Genomic DNA, 27621 nt, shown 5'->3' on the forward strand with positions numbered 1-27621 from the left:
GACCGTGCGGGCGCGGCACGACTCAGCACAAGACCCCCACACCCCGCCGGCGCCGAGCGTGCCTCGCTTCCATTGGCCGAGCGGGCGGCGGGGGCGGGACGTAGGGGTGGGGCTTGGCGGCTATTGGCTGGCGGGCCGGCGGTGTCAGGGCGGGTCGGAAGGTGCGGTCGGGGCGGCCTGCAGTGCGGGGCGCTGCCGGTAGGAGGCGCTCCCGAGCGCGGTCGGGCGGCGGTGGCCGTGGGTGCCGCGTTGTCCCCGCGTGGTGTCTGTCGCTCTGTGCAGCTGTGCCGTTTTTGTCCGCTTTCAGAGGCAGGCTTTGTCTCCGGGGATAATGAGAGCCGAGGGAGGGGTGCCCGTCTCCGGGGCTCTCTCTGACTGTCGCAGCTGCGTGAGAATTAACGCTCCGCCGTTCCGCCTCAGCTCAGCTTCCCATCACGGTGGCTGCACCTGATGCAGAACTGCCCTCCCGGGCTCCCCAGGTGACCCCGCTGGGGATGCTCTGCCTCCCAGCCTCAGTTTTGGCTGACACTGCCCAGGCAGTGAGCCCACACCCCAGAGATACTGCTCGGTTTGCTGCTCTTTTCCCCGTACAGAAGCTCTCAATGGGCACTGGTGAAGGCTGGCTGCTGTCACCACCTCCTCCCTGCCATAGTCCACAAAGAACACCTGAGCCCCATTCTGGCCCCGCTCCCCACCTCACCTCCAGGCAGCACAGGGTGAGCCCATCTGGGGCGGTAAATCTTGATCCCACCTGTCTTAAATGTGGCACGTGTGCTAAAAAGGCACTGGGTCTTCCCAGAGAGGCTCTGCAACTGCCAGGGGTCCGGCAGCACTGCCAGAGCTGGACCACCTCCACCAGCCCGAGCTCCCTGCCTCCAAAGGAAAGGGATCCCAAGTGGAAAAATCTGCATCATCATTTATTAAATGAGGCCCTAAAGGATGCTCCTATCTCCATCAGCTCTGTGCAAGCGGGCTCATTTAACAATTCCTGCTGCAATCCATCCAGCCTCACAGTCCCAAGCCTCGATCAAGTTCTTGTGTGTCAGCAGGATGCTCTGCCTCCTCTGCAGAGCCGTTCTGCTCCTCGCTCAGGGCTCACAGCACAGCAGGACAACCGAGGGCTGGCACTCTGTGTGCTGTGATCGTCTGTGACACTCAAAGCCACGTGGCCGTGTATGAAACCCTCTCCCATAGCACCGGGCATCACAAGTATTGTTTTACATTGTATAAATCCCCTCTTAAAACGCATTCTCGAGCCAAGATTTGGTTTGGGCTGTAAATATTTGGTCGAACAATGGCTCTAAATACGGATTGAATATGATCCTGTATGTGATTGTGAGAATACGTGACCAGCACCTCAAGAAGGAGCAGTTAATGATTAGAATGTATTGATTTTTGAAGAGTTCACAGAAAAAATAAATAAATCTGTGTTGTTTGCCGTGGGCAGAGCCGAATCTGTGGCTGCGGGCTGCTCCAAGAGGTGACTGAAGAGACAACTTGCAAAGCAGAGCTTTGCTTTTTGCAGCGATCGCTCTGCTCCCGGGGGAAGGATGCGCAGGTTGAAGTGAGGCTGCCGTCCCCCAGCCAGGCGGCGTCCGCAGGTTCTCGTTGCCGTCGATGAAAGCGGAACGGCCGCGGGGCAGCAGCAGCGTGGGCTCCGTCCGCCGGTACCGCTTTAACCCGACGGGAGGAGCTCCGCGCCGTCCGAAGCCGGGGAGGCGGAGGGGCCGGGCCGGTGCGGGGCGGTGCGGGGCGGCCATGGCGGTGGCGGTGCTCGCGGTGCTGCTGCTGGCGGTCGCCGTCGTCGCGTGGCTTTCGTGTCCTCCACGAGCCCCGCGCTGCCCGCCGTGCATCGGGAGCCGCGTGCCGTGGCTGGGGGCCGCGCTCCGCTTCGGGAGAGCTCCGCTGGAGTTCATCGAGAGAGCCCGGGCCGAGGTGAGGCTGCGGGACCGGGGCAGTGCTGCGGGATGCGGGTGGTACGGAGCCGCCGCGGTGCGCGCTGAGCGCCCGGCTGTGTGACCGCGGGGTCCGCGAGCGGGGCAGCTCTGCTTTTGTGCTGATTTAACATTCGCTGCCTCTGCGTTTCACTGAGGCGCAGCAGTAGTCAGCAGCTCGTTCCTTCACCCGACGGCAGAAGCTTCGCGCTGGAAGTGGTGACTTCCCACCAAGGTGCGCCAGAACTGCCCTAGGAGGGCACTGAAATGCACCCAAATGCCCGCAGGCTGCCCTGAAATTACCCCAAAAAGGCGCAGAAACTGCTTCCAAGTGCAGCAAAACTGCCCTAAAATGGCCCCAAAATGCACTGAAACCGCTCCAGAAGCCCGCTGAAACGTCCCAGTGCACCCGTACTGCCCTAAAGGCTCTAAAACAGCCTCAGAGTGCACCAAACCTGCCTTAAATATCCCCCAAAGTGCTCAGAACTGCCCCAGAAGTGCACTCGGCTGTCCCGTGCCTCCTACTCTCCCTTCTCTGTTTCTGTCAGCACTCCGTGGGCTGCAGTTTGCCTCCAACCAGCCACGCTATGGCAGCCCCACCTCTGCTGTAACCTGTTTGTGATTTTGTCTTCCTCAGCACCCCGTGGCTGTCCGTCTGTCACGCAAGCTCGTAGAGAGCATCTTGCCCAACTTTCATGATGTGAGAGTTCAGAGGGGAATACTTAGAGCTGGAAGTGGTGCAGGGCCCCGGGATGTCAGGTTAAGGGGAAAAAATAATAAATGATATATTCTCTGAACATCAGCTTGAGAAGCTCTATTGGTTCTGCCCACGTTTGCTGGCTGCTTTGATTAGCCTTACAAGAAACAAAACAGGAGCCTTAGTATTAGCAGACTTTTAAAATGTGGAAAAGTGCATCAAGAGATGCAAGAGGGAGGATTGACAGGAAGAAAAACAGGGATTGAACGAGGTGGGATCAGGGGGCACTGCGGTGTGGGTGCTGAGGGATGCAGGGATGTTCCCCCACTTCTGCAAATCCAGGTGGGCTGTGCTGTCTGGGCTGCAGTGTGACAGCCCCGTGGGATGCTCGGGGAGGGGATCTCTCCTGCTCTCAGCCCTGCAGCTTCGGGTGCTCCTGGTGGGAGTGGGGCTGGAGCCGCAGCGTAACCCCACACCCTGCTTCGTTCCAGCACGGGCCCATCTTCACCGTGTATACCATGGGGAAACGATTTACGTTTGTGATGGAGGAGGAAGGAGCTGAAGTGTTTTTTACATCCAAGGACCTCAATTTTGAGCAGGCAGTACAACAGCTTGTCGAGAATGCAGGTAAGGGAGGGCTGCCCCTTCTGGGCTGAAGTCACACCTACCCCCCCAGCAGCATCAGAGGCCAACCCAGAGCCCCGTGAGCACACTACAGAGTTCAAGGGGAACACCATTCCTTCCTGAAGGTGCAGCACTGCCGTCTGCAGGGTGGTTTGGGGTCAGCCACAATGGCCAGAGCTCTGCCCCAGGACCGTCACTCTGTTGTCACTGTGCAGCCCCAGCTTTGTGCCCAGCCCTGTTCTGCACCGACCCACACAGCAGCAGCGTGCTGTCTCATTGCTCGGTGTGAAAACTAGTTTGCAGCAATGGTTAGATGTAACCCTGCTGTCCATCAGGAAGGGACGCAGCCCTCGGTGACGTGCTCTGCCAGCACGTGTCCTTGTACAGGAATTGCTTTCAGTAACGTGGCAGCTGTGAAACGAGAGGGAAATGAGTCGGTAGAGAGAGGAGGGCAGAACCACAGCCCTGAGGCTGAGGGCCCCTCCAGGCTGCTCAGGGCTCCTCACTGCTGGGCCTTTGTGCATCCCCACACCTCTCTGGGTGCCTGTTGCTGTGTTTGACAGCCCCCCACTGTAATGTTCTTACATCTCAACGCAGCCTCCTACATTTCTGTGTGCTGAGAGCAGCCCGGCTCCAGCCCTCCCATCCCAGCCAGATGCATCTGGTTATACATAGCAGAGACCCTGCACTCCTGTGGGGTAAATAACTCCCAAGGATGATACTTCACAAAGAAATAGTATAGATGATGGTATATTTTGAGTAGTTCTATGTAGATAGCATACAAATAATACAAAAGAGAAGATGGCTCACCTTCAGGATGACAAGGCTCGCAGGGGACTTCACATGGGAGGGATCTCTGAAAAGAGATCCTTCCCTGGTGGTGGTCAGCCCTTAAATGGGGTTTGGGAGAGGTGGAGCCAGGCTCCCCCCCTTCCAATCACACAGGTATCTCACCTCCACCTGTGGCCCCATAGCTGACTCAGTGCTCACCTCAGGTGATCCAGCAGTGATTCAGACTGTGATCCATCAGTTCCCATACAGGTTCACGTGATCCTGGCAGGGCTGGGATGGAGGCTGCAGAAGACGAGGGTGAAGGCACTGGAGCCAGTCACAGATTGCACGTGAATATCTTTGTTGTTTGCTATCAGCTTTGCCTCCAGCATGCTTCTGTTCCTTTCTGTCTTCAGTCTCGGTGCCTGCAGAAGCCTTCTATCAGAATCATGGCAAGCTGTACAGCATGATGAAGGGGAAAATGGGTCCCTCCCACCTGCACGTGTTCACAGGCACGCTGTGCAAGGAGCTGCATGGGCACATGGCACAGCTGGGCACCACAGGCACGGGTGACCTCGTTGACCTGGTGAGGTGAGCATGTATCCTGTGTGCCCCCAGGCCCTGCTTGGACGTTGCCATTGCCTTGAACGTGTCTCTTAGGACCTCACATCCAGGCTGAATTTTGCTGCTTTATCTGCACTATACGTTTCAGGTATAGACTTTGCAGCTAAAAGACTCTCAGCTCAGTCACTGCAGTTTGGGTTAATGGAGGAAAGGACTGTGAGCCCCCAGCCCCAGGTCCCACTGGACTCAATAAAGGGTCACAAGCCCCCATATCCAGTGATGTTCCCCCACACATCCTGGGGACAGCCCTGGGGAGCAGAGCATGCCACGGCCACTGGTGATCAAACCCAGGTGTGATTAGCCTGAAACGTGAAGAAGTGCTCACGAATGATAATTTGCAGAATCTGTAAGAGGCATCCACGGTAAATCCATATTGAGTGTGACCCATTGGATGAGGCACGGTAGAAGGCTGAGCGTTATTTCGGGGGCTCAGAGTTGCACCCATGGAGCCAGCAGGTGGCTCCATCTTCCCTGTGATCTGCAGGAAAGCAAGAAAGTGAGAACCATTGCCTGAAATGCACATTTAGAGGTAACTGGAACTGGGCAGACTCATAAGGAGTTTCTGGAGCACAGCAGTCCAGGTGTAGTGGTCTGGGGAGGGAGCAAGGAGTCTGCAGTGTGATGGAGGAGCAAATAGGGCTGGGACAAGACAAAAGGAAGACAAAGAAGTGTTGTGTCCAGCAGAGCTGCAGCCAGGAGAAGGATTGCTGCGGGGTCTGCTTGCAGAGGAGCACTGCCCAGCAGGCCTGCCTGGCTAACCTGAAAGAAGGTGGGTGGTTAATGGGAGCCAGGGGACCTCGGTGCCATCTCACATGGCAAAATGCCCACTGATGAAACCTGGCCATGCTCAGGGGAAGAGCCTGAGGTCCGTGTATCTCCCCACCACTGCTGAGATCTGTGTCCTGAGCTCTGTTCCAGCAGCTTCCCTGCAGCCCTGCTGGTTGGTCATGGCCGTCTTGTCCTTGCAGGCACGTCGTGTATCCGGCAGCAGTGAACACTTTGTTTGGGAAGGGCATCTGCCCGACCAGCCAGAGCGAACTCAGGGAGTTTCAAGAACATTTTTGGAAGTACGACGAGGACTTTGAGTATGCTTCTCAGATGCCAGAGTGCTTCCTGAGGTAACGGTAGAGATGTGGTGTACCCAGGGGTCTTCTCCTGGAGTGGGGTGTGCTGTCCTTAGCGATGGCACATCCTTGGCTCAGTGAGGTCCCCCAAAAAGCCCAGCCCTAGCTTCAGCCTGCTCTCACAGCCTAACTTGGCAGCAGCCTGGCTCAGGTGGGCAGGATCCAGCAGGAGCTCACGGTGGGCACAGGGCAGGGCCTGCTCTGGGCAGCCTGCTCTGGTGGTTGGTGACCCTGCCCACAGCATGGGATTAAAACCAGACGATCTTTGAGGTCTTTTTCAACCCAAGCCATTCTGTGAAAGAGCTTACAGAGCTCTTGGGGCCATGACAGCACCTTAAGTACCTCACATCCACCTTCAGAGAGGACTGGGGATGCTCTGAATTATGCGGCCTTTATTTACTCAGAGATTAACCAAAGCCAAAATGAAAACCTCTGGTGGAGTGGCCATGGAAGCTGGGGAGTGTCACGTATCTGGGCTGCAAGGTGAGGTGTGGCCAAGGGCAGGGCTCCGGTGTGCTGCTCCTCCATCAGCCAGCCCTGCTGCCCAGCACAATGGCATTGCTCAGCTGGCTGCTGCCTTGGTGCCGTTGGAGGGAGACCAAGGAGTCCTTCACATGCAAAAGGAAATGCTGGTTTGCACTGCCTCGGTTCAGTGCTTCTTGCTTGTTGCTTTTCTTTACAGGAATTGGTCGAAATCCAAAAAGTGGCTTCTAAAATTGTTTGAGAATGTAGTGTCAAATGCTGAAGGAACCAACCCCTCGGAGACCACGTCCAAGGTAAACATCCGAGGCTACGAAATAAGAGCACTTATTATAAGTTGCATATTCTGACTGAAAGAATGAAGGGCAGGATTTATTTAAGGTCTGGAAGAAATACAGCAGATATGCCAGCTCGTACAGACACCCATTAATTGTCCAGAATTGCTCTTAGTTCATTAACCCCTACTTTTTGAGCACTGCTGCTCAGTGTGGTTTGTCTCCTACACTTCTGAGACTTTCGGGTTCTCTGGGGAGTCTGGAGCTGAGGGGTCAGTGCTGTGCCCCATCCGTGCTGGGTTTGGTGCTGCAGTCACAGTGAGCAGCAGCAGGAGGTGAGGGAAGGACTTCTTCCATTGGGCTGTGCCATTTCAGAACCTTCCATGTGCTATTTTTAAGCCTCGGTGTAGAGTGATTAGATCCTCCAGCAGCCAGATGAGCAGCAAAAAGGCAGATAACTGGATTGGAAGGCAAGTACACTAAATATTGATTGTGTCAGAGTGGTGATAAGCTGCCCTGCTGGTTATTCTCCTGTGCTGTGGCAGGAATGCTGTCGGTGCTGCTGACAGACTCCCTGCCCAGGCTGGCCTGGGAGTTTCCATCTACCACATGGCAGTAGAACAGGTCATTACACAAACAAAAGAAGAGCTTTTCCTTTCTTGCACGTACAGCAACGATGGGGAGTGGGGGAATAAGACCCCCTGAAAACGCTGAGGGGATGGAGGTGCACGTAGTCAGTGGGGTTCTCATGGCACGTGGGCTTCCTTTGGCCCTCTGCCTACAAGGGAGGCTTGCTTTCTCTTAGCAGCTTTCATTGCTGTGCTCTGGGGCTGCTGACAGCCCAGAACTGATGCTATTGCTTTCCTGTTACATCCTTGAATTCCTCTGAGTCGTACCCTAAGCTAGATTTTAATGTATTTTTAGAAATATTTTGTATTGTTTATTTATAACAGACACTACTTCAGCACCTCCTGGATAACTTGCAAGGAAAACATCTAGCTCCTAACTACGGTCTCCTGATGCTCTGGGCCTCCCAAGCAAACACAATCCCTGTGAGTACATGTGTGGGAGAAAGGCCTTTCCTGCTTGGAAGCATTTGGGAAGCACAGTGCTTAACCCACAGCTCACACACACTGCATGTATTCCAGGAAGGGATTATCACACCCACGTACATCACTACAAATATACCCAGGTTGCAATGTCACAGAGGCAGTGACTAGAAAAGTTTGTCCTGTATTTTTCCTAGATTATAATGTCCTGTATGGTAACGTTTCGGGAGCTGTTGAATGAATAAATGCCGTGAAAAGCATTTATCTCCAATTTGAAACACTGTGGCCGTGTTATAGTGGACACAGTATTTTAAATATTCAGTGTAAAATGTATCAAAAAGCATTTAAAAAAAAAAAGCATTTTTAATATATATTTCTTTAATTATTATTATTTATTTATTTTTAAGTTATTACAATTCATATCTATATATTATTATAAACTATGAACCTATAAAATAGGGGAACTTGGCTCGTGTAAATCCTGGGGGTGACTGAGCTTCTTGGGCTGCACGAACACCAATGCTGCATCAGAAGAAATGCAGTGCTTTGGTGCTTCTGCCTCTTCAGTTTTGTCTGTTAGGAATGGATTTGATGGGTTAATGGCAGAGGTGTCTCTGCTAGTGAGGTCAGTGTGTCTAACAGCTTATTCTGACCAAAGCCATTGGCAGGAAGTGCTCAGATGAGAAGTCCATAGTGGGAGAAACGTTCTTTATTTGCCGTGACTGTGCAACTCTTCCCAGCACAGCTGTGATACAGCTGTGATTTAGAAAAAGATGTCCATGAGATATGTTGATGTGTCCTCCCAGGGGGCTTACCTCTAGTTTTTGAGGTTAGACAATACTGCAGCCTGCCCTAAGGGAGCTTGGTGCATTTCAGTGGGGTTTCTGTAGATCCACGTGTTGGAATCAGGGAGAGGCACGGCCTGCTGCCTCTTATCAGGATAACTGGCATTCCTTCCATACTGCTATCACTGCTTACTTCTGTAATATTCAGCTGCAAATAGACCTGCAGATATTTCTCTGTTTCTCAGAATAGTCACAAGGCACTGCTCTGGTGACTGGAATGAGGGGAAAAAAGCCTTTCACCTTCCAGGGGGATGTTTTAGAAGCACGTTAAACCCTTTTATCTGAAACATCTCCGTTGTCCTTCCTCAGCCCATGCAGAGAAGTCACAGTGTCCAGGCCGTGCATGACAACCAAGCTCATTTCTGTTTATATCAGTGAGAATTTACTATTTAATTTCTTTTTTCCATTCATACGGCTAAATCTAATCACAAATGATGACACTGAATTAGTCATTCATTTTAACACCTAGTTACTCAAAATTAATGAGAGGATTCTGTGTTTCAAAGCTCAAAGCCAGATCTACGTGTTTACTGAAGATAAATACATAGCAAATGACCAGACATAGCAAATGACCAGACCTAAGCTGCCAGGATCTGAGCCCTTGGATGCAGATCTGTCCAGGAAGCACTGCTCCCTGTGTACCCCAAGCACGAGAGCCACATCTGAAAATTGCAGATGTTTTCACTTTCCTCTGATAGCTTCACACATCATAGAGTCACGGAATGGCCTGGGTTGGAAAGGACCTCAGAGATCACCTGCTTTCAACCCCCTGCCGTGGGCAACGTTGCTGGCCACTAGAGCAGGCTGCCCAGAGCCACATCCAGCCTTGCCTTGAAACTGTAATGATGTAGTTCTGCTCTGTACTGCTGAGCTAAAATACTTTCATCTCTGTTTAGACTGCGTTTTGGACCCTTGTTTTCATACTCTCTTATCCTTCTGTTTACAAGAAAATCATGGAAGACCTGACTTCAGTTTTTGGCAGTGCAGGTAATAATTCAGATCTTGGCCTTCTGGAAGCTCAGAATGTTTGGTTCCACGTTGGCCCAGCACACCTGGGCAACAGCTGGGAATAGAGATTGGTGATGATAAGGGCACTACCAAAGCCATGAGGACCAGCTTGACCTGTTCAGTGTGTGCTCATGACTTATTTTAAGCAAAAGCACCCTTAATGTTAATAAGAGAAGGCAGAAAAAGAACAATATGTATTTGTCTCTTCCTTCTACACCAATTATTTCAACCTAGTTTGCTTTTTCCATGCTTCGGTGATAGGGCCAGATGAAATTGTTTAATTCAGTTGCTTTCCATGCTGTAGTGTTCATCAGTGCTGCAGTGATTGTGAGTAATGTGGGCCAGGAGCTGTTCTCTTTTCTGCCCTCTGAGGCGAGTATGCCCAACTCCCAGTTGGCATGGGTCAGATCCACGTCATGGAACGTGTCAGTAATTAAGCATCATGAAAATGACCAAGCAGTGCAGAGCCTTTCTCCTGGCCCCATTGTACCCAGCACTGGTGAGGCTGCACCTCGAGTTCTGTGTTCAGTGTTGGGCCCCTCACTGCAAGAAAGACATTGAGGCCCTGAAGTCTGTCCAGTGAGGGGTCTGGAGCACAGGGCTATGAGGAACAGCTGAGGGAGCTGGGGGTGTTCAGTGTGGAGAAGAGGATGCTCAGGGGAGACCTTATTGCTCTCTATAAATACCTGAAGGAGGTTGTAGTGAGCAGGGGATGGGCTTCTCTTGTGTTACTAGTGATAGGACAAGAGGGAATGACTTTAAGTTGTACCAGTGAAAATTCAGACTGGATGCTAGGAATCTACTGCTCCAAAAGAGTGATCAGGTGCTGGAGTGGGCTGCCCAGAGAGGTGGTGGAGTTACTGGCCCTGGAGGTATTCAAGGAACGTTTGTGTTGAGGGACAGCACCCAACATGAAGCCAGTTTGGTTTAGTGAGAACTGTTGGTGGTAGGTGGATGGTTGGACTGAATCATCTTATAGGTCTTTTCCAACCTTGGTGATTCTTCAGTTCTAGTGGCAGCAGCCCTGGAACTCAGCTGCGCATCCATGTCTTGGTGCTGCCATCCCAGGGATTTCCACGCAGTGTCCTGCTGAAGTACTGGAAAAGTCCAGGGGTGCTCAGCTTCCTAGATGGCCTTTGTTTGGGCCTCTTAGAATCACAGAATCACCAAGGTTGGAAAAGACCTCCAGGGTCATCCCGTCCAGCCACCACCAATATTTCCCCACCAAACCACGTCCCCCAGTACCACAGCTACACAGTTCTGCCACCCCTGCAGGGACAGTGACCCAACACCTCCATGGGCAGCCCATTCCAGCTCCTAAACACTCTTTCAGAGAGAAGAAATGTTTCCTCTTCTGACCAATGCCATAAGTACAGCTACCTTGGAGTTATTGAATTACTTCCAAAAGCTTTTCTGACTGATGTTGTACTCAAATTGTTCTCATCTTGCTCTGTTCATTCACTTAGAAATATAAAGTTCTGGATGAGAACAAGATCTTGAAGGCTTGAGGTGTTCAATCAGAAGGTCTAGAGCTGTACATGTCAGCAGGTATCAAAACAAGCATGAAATGCAGTTTTTTACATGGCATCTTCTTTCTCCTACCCCAGCAGGTAAGGATGAAATAGAAGTCTCTGAAGAGGACCTGAAGAACCTCCCTTATATTAAGTGGTGTGCTTTGGAAGCCATACGACTGAGGTCTCCAGGTGCAATCATCAAGAAAGTAATAAAGCCAGTAAGAATTCAGGTGAGGGCTGGGCTTTTGGTTTGGTTTGGTTTGGTTTGGTTTGGTTTGGTTTGGTTTGGTTTGGTTTGGTTTGGTTTGGTTTGGTTTGGTTTGGTTTGGTTTTTTCAGAGAACCAAATGATTCTTTTGAAAGCTCCCCTCTAATGAACGTAGGTAAAATTAGTAGAGATATTCTACAATCTTACATGTGTACTCTGTTTAGCATAACAGACTTAACAATCATTATTAATGCAAACGTAGCTTTGCTCCCCTTGCTCACAGTTGTACCTTCAGTGATAAATTGAAATTAAATTGAACTGAGAGCTATTGCACTGAAGGTATAAGGAATAGGAGCCACAATGTGCTAACTGATACAGCTCCTCTTCTGTCTGTCCTCTTCGTTGTCATTCAGATAAGAAAGTGCCTGCATTCAGGACTCTGACAAATGAGTGCCTGAGAGAAGAGCCCTAACCATAACCCTAGTTTTTAAGGGTGCCCATTTAAGCAGTGTAGTCCCAGAGAGTCTGCTGCCATTACGAGGCTTTCTGTGGTTTCCTGGTTGTTTTGATGGAAGCACTTAACAAAAGATGTAGAGGAAACAACATGACACGGATATGTTGAGGTGTGGGAAGGACAGAACTGATGTTACTTGTACACCTGACAAACTGGATTCGAACAAAAGGTGCCTTCCCACATTCTGCACCATTTAGGTTTCCCTCATGGGAGATGGGACACAGCACAAAGTGTCAGACATGAGGTGCCCATTGTGGCTTTGCTGCCCTCATGAGCCCTCTGTCAGGAGCCCTGCTGATGGAGGAGAACAGAAGCAGGGACTGCTCTGGGATCCAAACCTGTGATTTTCTCTTCAGTTTTCTTTTTTTCCTCCTTTTCAGGATTTCACCATCCCTGCAGGTGACATGCTGATATTGTCTCCGTATTGGCTGCACAGGAATCCAAAATATTTTCCTGACCCAGAAATGTTCAAACCTGTAAGACGTCCCTCATAATACAGGGATTTTGCAGTCTGATCTCTTCGCCTGGTTTAGCACAAAAGCACCTGGACAAGTTGGCTTCAGACTGGGTGCTTTCCCTCCTCTATAGGGCGGCCCCATACACAGAGATGCGTACAGGCAGAGGGGCCCACAGGGATAGCCAAGGCTCTCAAGTTCAGGTTTATGTGTCACTTAATATCGTAGTACCTTGTGTTCATCTGGTCCTGATTCAGAGCCCACTGTGAAAAGGCACCACGGACTTCACGTGGAAACAAGCTCCAAGCCCTCCCTGTTCCCTGCTCTTGTATAGCTTGTTTCCAAGTGTTTCTGAGTTCTTTGGCCTTTCCAGTCAGATGATTTTTGGTTGGTATTAGCTCTGCTAATTTAGCAGCTCATCTCGAGTTTCTTGCTTATTATTCCACCCCAGGTGGCCGTGTGGGCAGGCTCGTAGCTGCTCTTTTTAGCACCATTTGCTATAGAACATTTGTCTTTTTTTAGAAATGCATCAAGGAGCCATTGAAACAGAATTCCCCTTGTGGCCAACTCCTCACCCATTCCAAATCCCACTCAGCAGTTCCTGCCTCTCTGAAACCCCACACAGAAACTATGATGCACCAACTTACCTCTCCAATAAATAACTTTATTCCCCCAAACCAGGTAGCTTGTTTAGAAACCTATTCCTCTTCCCCGAGGAATAGGGCAACTGCCCTTGGGTGTTGCCATGTTTCATCACCCCTGAGACTTGGGATGGAGGATTAGCTGTTCGAGGTCATTTTTAGCCTGGAGAAATGAAAGTTAAGCTTTATTTATGTAAGACTGATTTGGAAAAAAAAAAGTTTCTTCCCACAGGATCGTTGGAAAGAGGCAAATTTAGAGAAGAATGCTTTCTTGGACAGATTTGTGGCATTTGGAGGAGGGAAGCATCAGTGTCCAGGAAGGTCAGTGAAACAGCTGGGGTTTATTTAATCCCAAACCCTGCGGAGAGCAACCCTCTTGAACTGGGCTCCTCTTGCACTTGGAGATACACTGTTTTCATTGCTTTGCTTTGTCCATGCTCTGATGTTCAGCATTATCTGGACCTTATTTAAACTAATTTAAAAGTGGCTTCTTTCCTGGAACAAAAACTGAGACAAGTGTACCAAGGGGTGCTCCTCAGGGAGGAGGGTCAGCCTAACCCTGCTGCAGCTGAGGCCCCCTTACATCAAGGGAGAGTGTTTACAAATTACAGACATGGGCTTTTAAGTTGCCACAAAGCATCACACTTAAAAGAGTATGTCTCTGTTCTGACACTCTCTGTCCATCCTCCATGCCATTGACACCTTCGCTGATTTTCAAATGTCTTAAATGGATCGTCTCTCTTTAAAGCCCTTGCCTTTGCATTAGGGCCCACACAACTGTGTGGTGGCTTCAATTGCAGATCCTGTCTCTGTTCCTTCCTATCAGTGCCAGCCTCCGTGCTTCCTGCATTCCTTCTGCTGCTTTCTCTGTGGTCCCTCTTCCTGGAACGAGTCCCAAGGAACCAGCTGCTCCGTGTTTCTGTGTTAAAACATCCCTATGCTCAGTTCTCTGCCTTCAAAACCTGGCCTCCTTTTGGTGGCGACTAAGCAAGAATCCTTAAAAGTCAGTGTGACTCAGGAGTCCCATGTGGAGAGAGGAAGCTGGAAGGTGTTGTGAGGGAACCACGTTCTTGAGTCTGCACCCTGCAGCAGGAGGGACACGAGCATCAGATAGACTGTAAAGGCACAGCACTCACAAGCAACGTGAATAAAACTGTTCGGTCTTGGCAGAGAGAAGTGCCCACTCACTGCTGTAGCTCTCTGGATTGTACAGTGTTCCTGAGCTGAATGTGAACACGGCCTCACAGCCTGGCAGCAACAGCCGTGTTCACAGCGGGCATCCACAGGTACATGACGTGCTGCAGAAGGATGCTCCTGCTTGTTCATATACACCGACCTCCTTTGCTCAGGCTGTTCTCTGGTGGTATCTGTCAAGCAAGTTTGTGGTTAAAAAGAAAACGATAATATCTCTGGTAGAGAATCACTCGAGTCCTTGCAACCCTTGGCAGCCCATGCAGTGACACCTCCACGTCTTCCAGCAGTAATTCTGAGAGAAACAAAACCATTTCTGTACCTAAGGAACAAGTTTGATGGCACTGATCCCACCAGTGCAATGGGAGTTTTTAGAGGAAAGCTGCTCAGGTACTTGGACAAGCATATGAAAGACAAGTGGGAACTGAAGGAGAGCTCATGGATTCTGATGGGGACGTGGCCAGGAGGAGAGGGATGCGCTGGGACCTCAGCTGTGTGCTACCATCCCTGTGCCTCAGCATCTCTGCGGAGAGGAGGAAGATCAGCAGCCTGTTTGCAGCAGCACTTTGCAGTCACACGGTGGGATGCAGAGGCAGGACTTCAGGCATCAGCAGCACCAAGCAAACAGTGCAGGACTGCAAGGACCTTTGTGCAGTGCTGCTGGCGTGGAGTTTGGGCTAGGAAGTCGTGCCTGAGCTGTGCGGGTGGCTCTGCTCTGCATTCCTCTGAGCTCAAGGTCACCAAAAGCACCCTGTTTCAAGGTACTGCAATGTGAAATCATGGAGGTAATTTGGGTCTCGAGCTATGTCAAAGCAAACAAGCATCCTCTCACTCCAGATCACCGGGCAGTGCAGTGAGCAGACCTGAATGGCTCTGCAGGAGTTTTCTTGTGTCCCATGGGGCTTATTAGCTTCCTCTTCATGCCCACCAGGCCAAATCCAGGCTGATGCTGTGTGCAGTCATGCGCTCTTCTCCCCAGTGAGTTCCTCAATGGCTGTTTTATCCACATTCTCCAGCAGTTCTCAGATAATGGAAAATCAACTGTGTAGAAGAGCAAGGTAATATTACTATTTTAAGCAGCTATTTAAGGCGTGTGTCTAACTTCTGCAAGTGAGTAATGCCATGAGCTGGCGTAGGTACACGCTAGCGGCGGAACGGAGGAAGCTCTTGTACATACCAACATTTAAAGCTAGGGCTGGGAAGAGTTCACCTGTGGTTATCACTGAAGTCTGACTGAGAGCCCCCTGAGCACGTTACAGAGCAGCCTGTGTCCTTGGCTTTCACCCCACGTTCGAACGCTGACGCACTGAGCACGAACTCCCGCTGTCACATCTACTCTGATGTCACCGTGCTCCCAGCTGTATCATACAACTTTATATAGCACCATTACTCATATGGCCTTTTCTATATTTGCCTGTCTGCTCGCTCCTAGGAAGTTATTTCAAGTCAGCAAGTCTTAGGAGAACATCAGTGTTTGTACAGTGGAAAAAACCCTGATGCTACAGAGTTGTCCTACAATCGGTGTCAGAGGGATAGGGCCGCTCTGCGGTGTCACCAGGCAGAAGGGATGGCTGCTGCATTTGCATTCTTCACTGAACAGCGTTTGTTCCTGCTGAAGATGAATGCAGAGGCAGAACTGAGGCATGGGATGCACAAGGTGCAAGGGGCAGCCTGCTTCTGGTGTGATAACACACGTGTGAGCAGCAGGATGGATGCCCAGTGGTTTTCTCTCTTCTCTTGCAGGTGGTTTGCTATCATGGAAATCCAGTTGTTCGTTGTGCTGTTCTTGTACAAATATGAATTTGTGCTTTTGGATGCAGTACCGAAGGAGGTAAAAGATCTGTGCCGTTATCTGGGGCCCCCAGCACAAGAAAGATGCAGACCTCTGGGAATGGGTCCAGAGGAGTGCCACTAAAATGATCAGAGGGCTGGAGCACTTCTCCTGTAAGGAAAGGTTGAGGGAACTGGGATGGTTCAGACTGGAGAAGAGAAGACTCCAGGGAGATCTCACTGTGGCCTTCCAGTACTTGAAGGGAGTATATTAACAGGAGGGGAATGACTGTTTACATGGGTTGATAGTGATAGGACAATGGGGAATGGTTCTAAACTAAGAGGGGATTGAGGTTGGATGTCAGGAGAAGTGTTTCCCTCAGAGGGCAGTGATGCACTGGAACAGGCTGCAGAGTGGCTGTGGATGCCCCATCCCTGGAGCACTCAGGGCAAGGCTGGATGTGGCTCTGGGCAGCCTGCTCTGGTGGTTGGTGATGCTGCCCATGGCAGGGGGTGGAACAGGATGATCTTTGAGGTCCTTTTTAGCTCAGGCCATTCTGTGATTCTGTGATCTCGCATTCCACATCTTTAAATCCTTCATCAGGCTCAGCCAAACAACCATGCTCAACTGAGCTTATGTATAATGAAGCAGAATGCTTTGAGGAGCATTTAAAAACATGAGATCAATAATTTGATCTTAACTTTTATTCAGAAAACGCAGAGCAACCCCAGCGATCTAACACAGCAGTGCTGGATACAAGAGGGCACCTATGGGAGTATTATGTCTCATCACTGCCTAAACATTACGAGAGGTTTTACCACTTCTGCCACTCACAACACCAGTGAATACACAGCTGGGTTGTTAATGCTTTAAGCAGACATGAAATGAGGTGCAGCAGTTAGGGATGTGTTTCAGTGGGCATGGTGAGGCCTTTTCCAACCCTGATGATTCTGTGATCATCTGTGCTCTTCTGCTGTGTATTGATTGGGAAGAAAAACAATTAGGGTTAGGAGGAAGGAGAAACTATGACACAAAGGTTTTACCATAAGGAAAGAGTGGCAGTCACTCCTCTCAGCTCTAATTCCCTTCCTCGTTTGCACAGTGTCCCTTCTGCTTTCCAAAAGCCATGGTTCCTCATAAACGTGAACTGCTGTGAAGTGAATGTGTCTGCTCTCACAGCCTGAACAGGGACACATGCCCTGTAGCTAAACTGGGAAAGAGAAGAGGGAGAATCATAGAACCACAAGGTTAGAAAGGACCTACAAGATCATCTTGTCCAATCATCCACCCATTCCCACTGCTACCAGAAGCTGCTGACCCACATCTCATAGCTCCTCAGACACCTCTTAACACTGCCAGGGACAGCAACTCCACCACCTCCCACTGCAGGCCATCCCTGTGCCTATACACTCTCTAGAGAAATTAAAAGTGGCCTGGGCTTTGTAGCATTGTCCTTTAGGCTGGAAGTTGAAGAATCCTTGAAGGATATGAGAGGTTGATCTCAAGCAGTAGTAGACAGTCCACCCAGAGTCAGGAGAAAGGTTGCTTCTTCCTGACTGGTGGTATGCTGCCATGCCTGGACCTGATGGTAAATGAGGTCTGCACCCACAGGCAATTATGCTGGTGAAGATACTCAAAGCCATAAGAGTTTTGAAGATCTCCTGTGTCATCCCCTGCCGCAGGAACTGGAGTAAAAGTAAATATGAAGGCCCTATTCGATTGTTCCAGTGGAGCCAAGAAATATTCTCAGTGTTTGGTCTTGTTTCTAAGAAAAAAGCTCCAAGAATACGTTTGTATGCTAATATTAAAGAAAGGTGATAGTTCCATTAACTGAACTAACTTAAATGTCTCTATCAATCTCTTTGCAGAGCCCTTTGCATTTGGTGGGGATACAGCAACCCCTGACACCATTCCGGGTCCAGTATAAATGCCGAGAATGAAAGGAGCCCAGTCCTAACCTACCTTTCTTTGCCAGCCACTGCTGGGTGAACAGACCACCGAGCTGCTTCTCTGCTCTATATATATTCAAACAAGATCTCTGCTGTTACAGTTCTTAATTTCAACTTTAAATTCTGTACATACTCTGCATTGCAATATGCTGTGACAGTGCAGTCTTAGCTATGATCTTCTTCCTGATTGCCTACCTCCTAGTACTGAAAAATCAAGCTCTCCTGATCTGTTGCTAATCTGTGGGCCAAATCAGTCACAGTCTAACTGATATGCTAAACTCACCAACCAGACCTTCAGGACAAAAAACTGCTGTGTTTGAAAATCCTGCATGAGAGTCTTGCCAGAAGCAGCAGAAAAGCAGGTCGCTGCTTCCTGCAGGTGTCTTCAAGCCAAGGCCAAAGCTGCAAGCATGAGAAACAGCTGTGGTGCCATTCCACTGGAGTACCTGCCATTTCTGCTGGCTGGATTTGCTCCACGAGGTTCAGAACTGGTGCTGGCGTGAATACGCAGTGGAAGCTTGATTGTGGTGTTTGGCCCTGGTGCAGAGTGACTGCATGAAAAGCCATGCATGGCTGTTCATCCGTTTGGAGGTCTCGAATCTGAAGGATTTTTACTTTTTCTTACTGTTTTCAGGACACGTTACAAAATCTGAATCTAATTCTACAAAGAGTATCTTGTAAAAGTTCAAGGAAACACCCAAGTTCGGATACCAACACTTCAACCGCTGTCAGATTTCATATACAATAATAGCAGGCATGTATTTTTAGTCTTCTAAGTATTTGCAAAACAAAACAAAACAAAAAACACAACACAAATGGCCTTTCAGCAATGGCAGAAACTGTGGGAATGGCATCCATAGGGAAATAACACATTGTTGGATTCTCACAGTCATGGAGACTACAATTTAACAAACAATTTTGATATATATGTTTGGAAATGTCATGGTTTTATGATTTTTGGTATTAGTATTCCACATCATAGCATCATGTAGTGCATTAAGAGTTAAGGAGTTAATGCTCCAGCTCCGTGGATCATTGATAGTTCTGGGTGTACCTGTCTCAGAAGAGAAGAACTCCATTCCCCAGAGGGCCGTGCGATGCTTTGCATCTTTATGTGTTTCTGCTCAGATGGAAAGATAAAAACTGTCTGCAGACACGGGACCTTGGCTGTTCCCTTTGGGATCCACTCAGCAGTGGGTGTTTGTTGCAGCTGTCCACCTTCAGCATTAGCATAAGGCCTTTGGTTTTCGGACACTCTCTCTTGCTCATTTTATTTGATTTATTAGCTTCAATTCCAATTATACAGTATTATATTGTGTTATTTTGCTTTCCGATATCTTATTTAGTAAATTAGCTTTCCTCCTCAGATCGTTGCCACTGTTTTGTTCCTAGACCCATCTCCCTTTTCCCTTTTTCCCTTCCCCTTTCCTGGGGTGTGGGTCCGTGGGTCCCCTGCACCAGTTGTCACAGAACCAGGCAGAACCAGCCTGTAAACCATTGACAAGAAATGACTCATTTAATACCTAACTTGTGTTTCTGCCTCCTGTATGAAGTATGGAAGTTTGAGGGAGTGCAGTGGGTGTTCTGTGGCACCCTTGGAAATGAATTGTTCCACTTCCAGACAGGCAGCATCCATCAGAGCAGAGCCCTCAGCCGGGCTGGTCAGGATGGTGTCTCAGCATTCACGTGGAGAGGAATCAGTGATTCCTATTTCTGAGCCACTGCAACAAGCATTCAGTTTTCTGAAGAAGAGAGAAAGTCTGGAGTGATGAGGAATGAAACACAAAGCCACAGAAAGCGTCCCATTGCAGCCAAACGCTCATGATGCTTTTGAGGAAGGTATAAATATTTTCTTACTTTCACTGCAGTGATAAATTAGTGGAAATACTGTAAACCTGTCAGAAAGTCTTCCATTAAAACTGTTGAACTACCACAGGTGAATCCTCTCCAGTCAGCAGAGTGAAAAGATAACCCTTCCTATGAGCAGCCACCTCCCAGAGTCGTTGCAGCTCCCCTGATGGCTTCCCTGGTTCACTGGTTTGCAGAATAAGAATGGATTTCAACTGGAGCTCATGCTTAAGCCCTGCTAACCCACCCACAGTCACTCCTCACGGTTGTGCTGTAATTTTAGAGCTAGACAAGGATTAGTGGGAATACTGAGTGAGCTCCACTCGTTTCAGGTGAAACCGACATACATTAAAGGCTTTCAGGAAAAACATCATTTCAAAGGCACAATTATTGCATGAAACAATAGGTTTCATTAGCAGCAAACATCTTTCCCAGCTATTTGGTACATTCTAAATGCATGGCTCATCACGTGGCAAGAAATATTTCCTCCCCACTGGTATGCAGTGGAAGGGGAATTAGACACAGGAAAGGCATTCAGAAGATAATGAGCGTTGAAAGGAAGCAACCAAAGAGAAGCCTTCATCACATGGCCATCCTGAATGACATTGGGCATGCGACTGATTGGCACAGTGTGATTTATTTTCTTCACTTTGATCATAAAATTACTAGGAATGGCTTAATGGAGTTATTAATATCTTGTTTCCACGAGAGCCCTGGGATGGTAATTATAGCACTGAAGTCTTTACAAAGATAGAGCACTTATGCAGTGATATTGTCCAAGGACTCCGATGGATAAGGCCGGGAACTCAGTGTCCTGTGCACAGCTCTGCTTTGACTCAGTGCACTCTTTGGGCAAATCACTTCATCCCTCAGTGACTCCATTGTCTCATCCATAATCTGGGGTAACGGTAATGACTGCTGCAAAGGCTATGCATTACAAGTTGTGCTGCTCACAGTCAGCAGAGCCTGCTCGTCGGTAGTGAAGGATGTCTGTAAGACTTTGGGCAAGCTGTGTATTTTCATAGGTTCCTAGGTTCATAAGGTTGGAAAGGACCTACAAGATCATCTAGTCCAAAATCTAGTCCAATTAAGTTTCCTTAATTGTAACAGCCCTGTGTTACTGAGAGTCCACATTACTACTTACAGTAAAAAGAATTAGAGTTAAAACTGCAAATCTCTAAGTTCACACTTCTTAGGATGCTGATGCAATAGTTGGATCCTGGACTTCAGGGATGTTGTGCTTAATTGGACTCCGAAGACTTCAGTGGTGTTTCTTGTTGAGTGAAAGCACGACCTCCATGCACAAACCACCCCTTGCAGGAGCGTTATCTAGAAGGGTGTCCAGCAGATATCTGTAAGAAAATGTCTGCAGCTACAATCTAACTTTCTGCAGTTGTATCAGGCTTTTCTATTTGTGTGCTGTTAGGAGATGGATGTGTCATCTTACCCAGGTACCAAGCAGAGTATTGGGGTAACAAATACAGAAAGAGCACAACATGCAAGTGCAGTGCAACTCCTGTTGTTCAGTGTTTGCAGCTTTGAAACAGACAACTCTGGGAGCAGGAGGCAAACGACACACAACCTGATCCAGTGGGGTACTGTGCCTGAGAGGGATGGTGTGAGTGTGATGTGAAAATGAGCAGCTCTGTGCTGGAGAGGGGACACTGCATCTCCTGCTGAGAATGCTGCAACCGCAGCGGCTGTGACTCCAAACTGCTGCTGATAGCTGTGAAGGAGCTCAGAGAGCTCAATCCGATTAATGAAAGTGTTTCTGATCCAATCAAGACTTGGAGTCAATCTGTTAAAGTGAATAAAGCGAAAGCTCAGAAGTGGCTTGAGCTGAGGCTGCAATTCTCAGTTCCTGATGAAAATGAAGCCCTGTAATGGATGTTCCTTTGGAGCTTGCTGGGCCTTTCTGCAGTGGATCGAAGTGAAACCTAGCAGGCTGCCACCTGAGGCAAAAATGTGGATCAGAAAACGGAGCTGCTTTTGCAAGGACTGGAATTAAATGTATAGATCAGTAGTTCTGAAAACAAAATTGCACTTTTTCTCTGACACAAAAGCTCTCAATCCACTGTCTGTGCACTCCTGGGGTGAAGAGATGTGGGAAAGGCAACCTGACTCCCTCTGAGGAGTCTGCAGAACATACATCGGGAGACCTAAATTCTCTATACGGGCATTCCACTAACATAAAGCATCCTTCAGTGTGTTTACAGACAGAAAACAGCTTTCCTGAGGGTGTGACACTGGTCAGACAAGGCAGGGTTTGGAAGACATCCGATTAGGCAATCACATCTGGCCGAAGAAGGCTGAGCCTACAGAGGATGTGGTTCTTTACAAAGCATATCTGGGGAGTGCTGGGATTTGGCATTCCTTTTTTCTTTGGTGGTTTCTTGGTCTGAGCAAAGCACGGCCCCAGGTTGTGGATGCTGAGCACCACCTTCCCAGGCCCCTCTGTCGACGGGGTCTCCTGCAGGAGAAGTGTGCTGCAGGATGAAGGTGAGGCTTTGTCGCTCTTCCTCATGCCAAAGATCTCCACCACAAGCGGACAAGACTTTCTTCAGTTGAATATGAAAGTTTCAGTGGATTTCACCTCATCGGCCTTTGTTACTTCTGATGTAGATCCAGAGGCAACCACCAGGCCTTGGCCCTTCGCCCTGTCCCTGTTTATACAACTGGAATAATGCTCAGATATACAAGATGATGACAACGGTGCTTTCGGGCACTACAACTGAGGTTTGAAGTTCTTTCCTCTTTGGGGAAAAGAAACCAAAGGATGTTTTACTTTCTGAAAGCCTAGCAAGCGGCCTGCGCTTGCTATGAGCTTCAATCAAGCACCAGATTGTGAAAAGCTACAGTCTCAAAATGATCTGCTAGTTCCTCAAAATGCTAAAAGGACCCGAATCAGCAGGAAATGGTCGTCCTCCATCCAGCCCTGTAGTTTTTTGTACAGCCTCTGGTGTCTCGCTCTGGTTCGGAGGTTTTGTAGGCACGCAGTTTGCACATATAGGCACACGGTTCAGACTGGGTAATGAGCTCTCTAAGTACCCATAAGGGTGTGCAAATCCAAGTGACAGAACACAGCATGGGTTGTAATCACTAAAGCATCTGCCCTAAGCTCCTGCTCCTGCCAGTGCTGATCTGCACGTGACAAGGCACGTTCATCCCTCTGCGTGGATACGGAACTGCACCGGCATCTTCGTGCAGGGGTGGAAGGTGGAAGCAGGGCAAAGGGGGCTGGGGCTGACCCCACTTCTGAGCTCTGAGCATCCCGTAACTGCTGTGCCACCACGTGTCTTGATGATCACATCGCCAGGTTGGGACACCTCTAGTGCAAATTTTCTGTGGATAGATTTATGGGATGAATTCACAGCAGTTTCCATCCCAGAGTTGGCCCTGGGGAAGCCCCAAGGCAGAATCTAGCCCAGAGGCCATTTTTTTCCTCTCCTTTTAACTTCCTTTCCCTGTTTCTTTTCGCTCTGTGAGCTTCATTAGTGCCCCTTAGACCCTGTTCCCAGCTCAGCTGTAAAACCAGCTTGTTCTTTCCTTCAGGACTGCTGTCCAACCAGCAAAACATCTGGAAAGCTCAAAGTTAGAGTGCAAAACTGGATAGTCTCAAAGGGGTAAGTGCCAGATCAGTGCCTCAGTAGCACTTAATGCCCATAAGGACTGGCTGTTTGTTTCGGAGCTGAAAAAGGGGCAGAGGCTTCCCTGTCTGGTGTGGAAGAAGGGAACTCCTCATAGGCTGCTGTGCCATGATGCCTCAATGTCACGGAAGCTGTGACACCCCGAGAACAATTGTGCCATGGAGACCTTCTCCATTTTGCCATGCCCAGCACTCACCCCTCGCAGGGGTGGGTAGTACAGAGGCACTGGCACCATCTAGGGGCCAGCTGTCAGCCATTAATGTATTTCTAGATCAGTGCCACGATAACGATAACATATATAGAATCATACATTAACATCATTTGTCTAACCCAACCATTTTTAACCCAAGTGTTGAAAAATGCAGTTAAGTCTTTACTTCTATTCATAACTCAGGATATAGTCCCAGCCTTCGTTATCTCCTCGGGCTGCTCATATTCTATGAACTGGATGTTGTGGTGTCATCTGTTATCTAATAACTCATTCACACTTCTCTGCTTCAGCAGTTGCCTGGAGGTGTCAGAATAAGGAACGAAGATTGCAGAGAGAGAAGGAAAACATAAGAAGCCCTCAAAACTCTGGATTGCTGAAGTGCGTAAATGTCTCTCAGTATAAACAAAGCTCCTTAACCTGACATTTCTGAGAGCCTTTCTGCTGCCATCCTTCTCGTTACGGGTGAACACAAAGCAAAGATACAGTGGACTTTTCCATCCAACCTGTCTTGCTCTGCTTCATAACCAGAGCTCCTTGATTCTATTTCTTAACAATTAATAAACAATAATTACCATGCTATTCACTTCACTGCAGTACATTATGTCTTGCAGCTGATTATACTGCGTGGCTTTCTAATTAGCACGTGTACAAATACTGTTTGTAGAACATTCATTTTCATAGCTGTTTACATTCCAAAGCAGATTAAATAATATATTCAGAAGCTCACTCTATATTTGGGTACCCAAATGAGCATCTTTTTCAGAGCACCTACAAATGTCAGAATCGCACTGTGCTTCTGAAAACCAGGCCATTTATTTAGGTGTCTATATTTAGGTGCGTGAGTTTGAAGTGTTTGGCTTGAGGTCACACAGCTATGGCTCGTTGCCTTTTTTATTTCCATCTGGGTCACAATGGGCAAGTCACTTCTAATCATTCTTATCACAGACCTAGGAAGTAACAGGAGAGGTGATAGGAATTGCTTATTAGTTATCAATGTGGTGCTTGGCACTTCCTAAGGCGTGTAAAGTTCCTTTCCCAGAGAATTTTGGTCTATAAAAAGACAGAAAACAGCAGATCAGAAGGGTGAGAGGGTATGTTTAGGGACTCGTTTTGTGCTCTGTTAGGCTGCGTTCATTTCCTGGAAATTGCCTGGCATCTGTGCCATCCCCTCTCTAAGCTTATGCTCATTTTGACGAGCCAGATGCTCTAGCTTCATGTGCTTTGGGTAAATCCTAGAAATAAGTGCTTCTGTGTGTGAATACATGGCAGCAAACAGTCATTTCTTCACAAGGAATGTGGGCTGATGTTGTGACCATGCTGCTGGACTCTGACTCTACCTCCCAGTCTGCTTCTGCATGTGCACAGTAGCTTGCACAGGCCTTGCCTGTAGTGAACCAGTTATCACATGAAAAGTAAGGTCTTTTGTGTGAGTGCAGAGAGAACACTGCTGAGAAAAAGCCATCAGAGGGAGAAGGTGACCCTTTCAAGAAATGAGGAAGCAGATTCCTTAACATCCTAGCTCTGCAGCTTGGCACCGCCTGTCACACAGCGAGGTGCTTGTAGTTTGGGAGCAGATGGACACAGGATCAGCAATTCCCACTGTGCTGCCTTCATTCTGTACAGGGGTGATGGCTGAGGAAATACAGGACACCAAGAGGTGAACAGCTCCTACGTTTCAGCTTCCATGTCCCTGGACATATGGTGTCACATTTGGGAGAGCCGTGCTTGTACTTTGAGGGTGGTATTTGTTACGGTACAAAGCTGTTGTTTTTCTCCCTTTCTTTCTTGAAATGGAGATTGTTTTACAAGTCAAACTCATTTTTTTCCCTTGATTTATCATGCATCCAGGCTAAAAAAAAAATCATCTCTCCTTTAAAAATACTTCTCAAGCAGAAATTGGAACATAGCATTTCTGTTGTCATCAAAACCGAGGGCTGCAGGATAATAGAGCTCTATTTTGTTGGACTTTACGTTGGGTATGGAATTTTGGCAATGCCAAATCAAAAAGACCTTTTTTTATAGGCACTCTCATAAGCAGATGGAAAATGTTAAGAGTCCTCATTCCTGTTCTCATCGCCTTAAAGCACTGCCTCCAGTTCCACCTCCGTCTCACCCTGGAGATGCTCAGCAGCAGCTGGGCTATGCCAAAGGCTGGGTTTAGGGAGCAGCAGACCCACACATCCTGCTGCCAGGACGGCAGTTCTGCAGCTCCTGGAGCACTGACACAGGATCTCCCTGCTCACCTGGGCCCCAGGGATCAGCATCTGGAGAGAAGCCTTCTCTGTGCAAAGTACTCTGTAAATCCAAGAAAAGCGTGAATGACCTTTGTGTTATGCTTTTTTATCTATCTGTCTGCAATACATAGTTTCAAAGCTGCTTTGCATGTGCCCTAGGCACACAGGATGGAGATGAGGAGGTGCAGAGGCAATGTTGTCTCACTGTGCCACGCGACCGGGTGATAAATAAGCAAAGGTAACTGGTGATAAGTGCAAAGCAACGCATGAGTGAAAAAATAACCCTAGCTATGCATGCACAGAAACTGGTTCAGGCTCTCACTTTGGCTGCAGGATATGGGTTGATGCTGTTTACGTGGGTTTGTAGTGATAGGGCAAGTTTTAAACTAAGACAGGGGAGATTGAGGTTGGATGTCAGGAGGAAGTGTTTCACTCAGAGGGCGGTGATGCACTGGAACAGGCTGCACAGAGAGGCTGTGGATGCCCCATCCCTGGAGGCACTCAGAGCAAGGCTGGATGTGGCTCTGGGCAGCCTGCTCTGGTGGCTGGAACAGGATGATCTTCGAGGTCCTTTTCAACCCAGGCCGTTCTGTGATTCTATGATATGATTCTATGACATCTGGATGTTGAAAAGAAAACAGTGAGGGGCCAAGGAGCAGCCCAAAAGACAAACTGAGTACCAGGAGCTAGGAGCTCCCTATGCAGCTGCAGAGGGACCCCCAGCATCATGGGGCTGTATGCTCACAGTGCTGAGGCCCCCAGCCACGCAGCTCCTGCATACTCCAGTTAAACTCAGTTGGGTTGACATTTTAAAGGAAACAAATTATTTTTGTAAATGTAGAAAGGATAGAGAGAGGGGCAATAAAGAACAGAATAGCTTTCATATAGGAAAGAGGGAAAACCGTACCAGCTTGATAAAGAGATCTCTGAAGGGAAATGCAATTAAAATCTGTAAAATAATGATGGAGAGAAGGTTAAAAAGGAAATTTCATTTGCTGCCTCGCACAACAAAAGAACATTTAATAAAACAATCAGGAAGTAGATTTGACATTGTTTTTTGCACAGTGAAGAATTACCGTGGTACGGCACATTGTGGAAAGCAAAACCACAAATGGACTCAAAGAGAGCTGAGAGCAATTCAGAGAGGACAGGGCCACTGGCAGCACCAGTACTGCTCCGGTACAGCCCGGAGACCCAGAAGTTTCCAGCTCACTAGCTGCTGGAAAATGATTAGGTAAACAATAAAGTAAATGGGAGCACGGTCTATTTTTGCAGTGTTTCACTAAGCATCCCACCTGTGCTGCTGAGACAGAATACAGAGCAGGACAGATCCAGCTGTGGCTGTGTTTTTACATTATAAAAGAGAAACAATCAAGGGTGTAATGATGCTGACACAGTCAACATTAATGTTACTTGCTTTAGATGCCCTCGTCTCTACACTCAACCACTTGTAAGACATCATAACCCATATCCGGCCAAGGAATGTGGGATTATCCCCGGGAGCGGAGATGTCAAAGGAACACTCCTTGGAAATCTGCTGATTTTGTGATATTACTGCCTCATTTCTTCTGAAAAGAGAGAACCAGGCTCTGGGAGGGCTGCAGGTTAGTGCTGTTAGTGCTGACGTCCTGCCCACCAGAAACCAGCTCCTGGTCACATACCTTCTGCTGTGTTGAAATTCAGTGTTGCTTCAGTACACTCAAGAGGCTGCTTTCACTCTCAGATGAAATTTGTAGATAGGAAGCAGGTGCAGGCTGAAGATAATGAGCAGCTCAGGATTTGGATGAGATGGTGTAAGCTTGCACTATGAGATATCAGTAACAAAACTCCCACTCAGATCCGTGGGAGCAGCACTACAGCCCTGCTCACAAATCACACCAGTGGCAGCTGTTTTATCACCTCCTTTGGTATCCTTTCCATAATTTCACCTTCCTCCATGTTTTGCTTGGGCTGCAGGAAGATGCCCACAGCATTCTGGAAGCACAGGGTCCCCACTCAGGCTGCGTGG

At 48.6% G+C, this 27621-nt stretch overlaps 1 protein-coding gene across 1 annotated transcript; it reads left to right on the forward strand.

Moving 5' to 3' along the window:
* Nucleotides 1-1758: 1758 nt before the first annotated feature.
* Nucleotides 1759-18098, forward strand: LOC136044896 (24-hydroxycholesterol 7-alpha-hydroxylase). The gene is made up of 12 exons (XM_065730410.1): nucleotides 1759-1935; nucleotides 3123-3258; nucleotides 4443-4617; nucleotides 5619-5768; nucleotides 6457-6550; nucleotides 7483-7581; nucleotides 9320-9410; nucleotides 11042-11175; nucleotides 12047-12142; nucleotides 12995-13083; nucleotides 15697-15784; nucleotides 17593-18098. Exons 1-12 carry the CDS (start codon nucleotides 1759-1761, stop codon nucleotides 17662-17664), a joined length of 1401 nt encoding a protein of 466 aa, XP_065586482.1. The 3' UTR covers nucleotides 17665-18098.
* Nucleotides 18099-27621: the final 9523 nt, after the last annotated feature.

The sequence above is a fragment of the Cyrtonyx montezumae genome, unplaced genomic scaffold, assembly GCF_038088225.1.
Source record: "Cyrtonyx montezumae isolate F1298 unplaced genomic scaffold, pur_monq_1.0 scaffold_13, whole genome shotgun sequence".
Classification (NCBI taxonomy): Eukaryota; Metazoa; Chordata; class Aves; order Galliformes; family Odontophoridae; genus Cyrtonyx; species Cyrtonyx montezumae.